This window comes from Sesamum indicum, linkage group LG3 (genome assembly GCF_000512975.1).
Source record: "Sesamum indicum cultivar Zhongzhi No. 13 linkage group LG3, S_indicum_v1.0, whole genome shotgun sequence".
Lineage (NCBI taxonomy): Eukaryota > Viridiplantae > Streptophyta > Magnoliopsida > Lamiales > Pedaliaceae > Sesamum > Sesamum indicum.
In genome coordinates, this window is record NC_026147.1 from 16,357,602 (window position 1) to 16,361,266 (window position 3,665).

The 3,665-nt window shown below is 35.1% G+C and overlaps 1 protein-coding gene across 1 annotated transcript in view; it reads left to right on the forward strand.

Moving 5' to 3' along the window:
• Positions 1,034-3,665, forward strand: part of LOC105158570 (lysosomal Pro-X carboxypeptidase) — a 3,658-nt gene continuing 1,026 nt past the window's right edge. Inside the window, exons 1-7 of the mRNA XM_011075360.2 lie at positions 1,034-1,524; positions 1,745-1,931; positions 2,038-2,171; positions 2,279-2,391; positions 2,498-2,621; positions 2,976-3,125; positions 3,227-3,382. Coding sequence (XP_011073662.1) covers positions 1,102-1,524; positions 1,745-1,931; positions 2,038-2,171; positions 2,279-2,391; positions 2,498-2,621; positions 2,976-3,125; positions 3,227-3,382 — 1,287 coding nt within the window. The 5' untranslated portion in view covers positions 1,034-1,101. The remainder of the gene's footprint in view (positions 1,525-1,744; positions 1,932-2,037; positions 2,172-2,278; positions 2,392-2,497; positions 2,622-2,975; positions 3,126-3,226; positions 3,383-3,665) is intronic.

Genomic DNA, 3,665 nt, shown 5'->3' on the forward strand with positions numbered 1-3,665 from the left:
GCTTGTCTACATCACACTAGCCAAAATTTGACTTTTTGTTATAGTTTATTACCATGGTTGAAAGACGAGTCGAGATCGTGAACCGGCTCGATTGGGCACAATTGAAGCTAGAGTCGAGCTAGCTAGAGCTTGAGCTCAAAACATTATGTTCATAAGGTCGTGAGTCGATTCTCGAGCTTTTCAATTATTTTTACTTTTTAATTTTTCTATATTTTTAACTCCATATCCAATACTTGATATTTAAAATTAACAATATATTGTAATTATTAAGTAACAACACATTTTAAATTTAGCTAATGATAAAATATGGTATTTTTATTTATATATTTAATCTCTATATAAAAATGAGTTTAATTAACCAGTTAGTAAGTTCATTATTATTACTGTATATATATAGTATTTTATATTAATATTAATTTTTTAATTATCTAATAATTTAAAAAAATTAGGAATATTTTTTTGTTAAAAATAATTTGAATATTTTAATTTAACATAACAAAAAAAATTTAAAATAATTTTTATTTTAATTATAAAAAAAAATTTAAAAAAAAAACTCGAACTCGAATTAGAGCCAAAATCTCATTTACACCTCTAATTCTAACTCGATTAAGTTAGTGAAAAGTTGATAAAAGTATGCTTTAAATGACAATTATTCTCACTTGATTCGATCAATGGAAAAATAATAAAAGAATAATTTAAATAATAAATTATTATAACTCAATTCAATAAATGAAAAGTTAATAAAAATATGCTTGAAATGACAAATCTGATTCGTATATGATTTAATTAAAACTCGTTCGATCAATACAATTATTGTCAGATCAAATTCGAACAAAGTTTTTAAATATAATAATAATTCAAGAAAATTGAAAAATAATGTGTCACTGATTATTATAGTGATAACTTTATGTAAATTTTCGTCTTTAATAATTATATAATGAAAAAATTAAAATAATTTAATATAAATTCTATATTATATATTTTTTTAAAAATAATCACTAATATTACGACGGACGTACGTTAATTATCTGTAGTGGAGAAAAGGTCTTCTCACTTTCCTATTTCTCTGCTTCTCCCACTCACTCCTTCCCAAGCTCAAAAATGACCAACTTTCCTAAACCCAAAGCGAACCTCTCTTTCCTGATCTCCCTCGTACTCTTCTTCTTCCCGCAGACAATCTCGTCTCTCCCTCTCCCTCGCCCTTATGGGCTCCGATCTCCCCAACATGCCCCTCGTTTTCTCCGAAAATTTTCTCTCTCCAACAATACGGGTCGTCTCGGAGCACCGCGTTACCGATACGAGACCCGTTACTTCGACCAGAATCTTGACCATTTCAGCTTTTCGGACCTTCCCACGTTCCGTCAACGCTATCTTATCAATACTGAATATTGGGGGGGCCCTACCAAGCTGGGTCCCATATTCTTGTACTGTGGCAATGAAGGCGACATCGAGTGGTTCGCGGCTAATACCGGCTTCGTATGGGAGCTCGCTCCTCGTTTCCGCGCGATGATCATTTTTCCTGAGGTAATTTATTGCTTGCGTGGGTCTCTTTTGTTTTGCAATTCGGAGTACCTATGTAGATGTAAGTTTAACAAGGAAATTTGAATTTTCAAAGGAAATTGTACGTGTTTTACAGTTACTTATCAGGGCCCATGTGTGTATTGTTGTTTTCCCAAGTGCTAAGGATTGGGAGTGATAATAGTGATGTTTGGAGCAAGAATTTATGTGGGGTTTTGGTTTGCAGCATAGGTACTATGGCGAGTCAATGCCATACGGGAGTTGGGAAGAGGCATACAAGAATGCGAGTACATTAGCGCATTTAACTGCCGAGCAAGCGCTTGCCGATTTTGCTGTGTTGATCACTGAGCTGAAGAAGAATTTCTCTGCCCAGGCTTGTCCTGTAGTGCTGTTTGGTGGATCATATGGGGGAAGTAAGAAGTTCTTCTATTTTAATATATACTGTTTTATTAGTTTGTAGTTAATCAGGAGATAACTTTTGGTTGATGGTGAGATCATTACGACATCTAAGTTGAACAGTGTTGGCGGCGTGGATGCGGCTGAAGTATCCCCATATTGCCATTGGGGCACTTGCTTCTTCAGCACCTGTTCTTCAATTTGAGGATATTGTGCCTCCGGAGACATTTTACAATATTGTTTCTAATGATTTTAGAGTATGTTTCACCTTTTTTCACTTATCTTATTATTTATGCAAATCTTAGTTCATAACTGTAGGAGTATGTTCTGTATCATGATCCATGCTCGTTCGGTTCCTTGGCAGCGAGAGAGTATTAGCTGCTTTAATACTATAAAAGAGTCTTGGGATGTAATAGAATCAGAGGGACAGAAAACTAATGGACTTTCCTATCTGACTGAGACTTTTCGCTTTTGTAGGTAAGAGCATAGTGGTATTAGTTTCCAACTCAAATTCTCTGTTTCCCTATACTATGTTATATCATTGTTACATTTGCTGAGTCTGATATTGAAGTTGAATTGGCAGGAAACTCGAGAGTACTGATGATATTTCTAACTGGTTGTCTTCCGCCTATAGTTATTTGGCAATGGCAGATTACCCATATCCAGCTGACTTTTTAATGCCAATGCCTGCAAACCCAATAAAGGAGGTTTGTTGACTACGTATTGAAGTTTGAATTCTCTCAATAAGCTTTGATGATTTTATGATAGAGCCAATGGGTCACCTCGGTCGAGAGCTTGAGGCCTCTCACCTTTCTAAGTGATAGTTATAACCTTCTAAGTAAACCATTTTGCGGAGGATCTGTATATTGATTATCTGGAGCATATTGGCAGTCAAGTTAGGATGTTGCTGCCTGATGAGAGGTCCTTTTCTTGCTTATTCGTGTTCGAAGCTCTATCTTCTCTCAAGTTGATGGTTTCGACAGATTGTCCTGTTCGATTTTATTATAGTTGATATACAGAGAATCAATTTCTATATACTTGCTCATACTAATATTGGTCAGGTATGTAAAAAGATTGACAACTGCCCTGATGGTACTAGTATCATACAGCGCATAGTCGAAGGAGTTAGTGTTTACTACAACTACACAGGAAAAGTCGATTGCTTTGATCTGGATGACGATCCTCATGGTATGAATGGGTGGAACTGGCAGGTGCAAAATTGTGATGATATTATTGTTTTACTTTCTTCTTTGGTTAAACTTATATATCTTAAGCAGCCACAGGTTAACTAATTATTTGCCTAATGTACCAGGCATGCACTGAGATGGTCATGCCAACTTCTAGCAGCAAAGACGCTAGCATGTTCCCAGCATATGATTATAACTATACTTCCGATGAAGAGTGGTGCTGGGAGAATTACCGTGTCAAACCCAGGCCTACCTGGATAAGCACTGAATTTGGTGGGCATGTACGAATGATGTGCTCAAACATATATTAGTGTTTTATATATAGTAGAATCAGTTCATAATCTTTTACCTTCATGTCCGTCAATTGTCTTTAATTCAAAGGAGTTAGAACTTCTCTGAAAGGGTAGATCCTGGACAAAATTTACTTTTAACTTGTTTGTGATCTTGCAAGCTTGACAACCTATAAGTTGATGAACAAAGGGTTTCAGTTCGAATCAATTTGGAACAATTTTTCATTCTGTGAAGATATTAATATTGAAGGGATCTCCTTTAATAATAATTTAT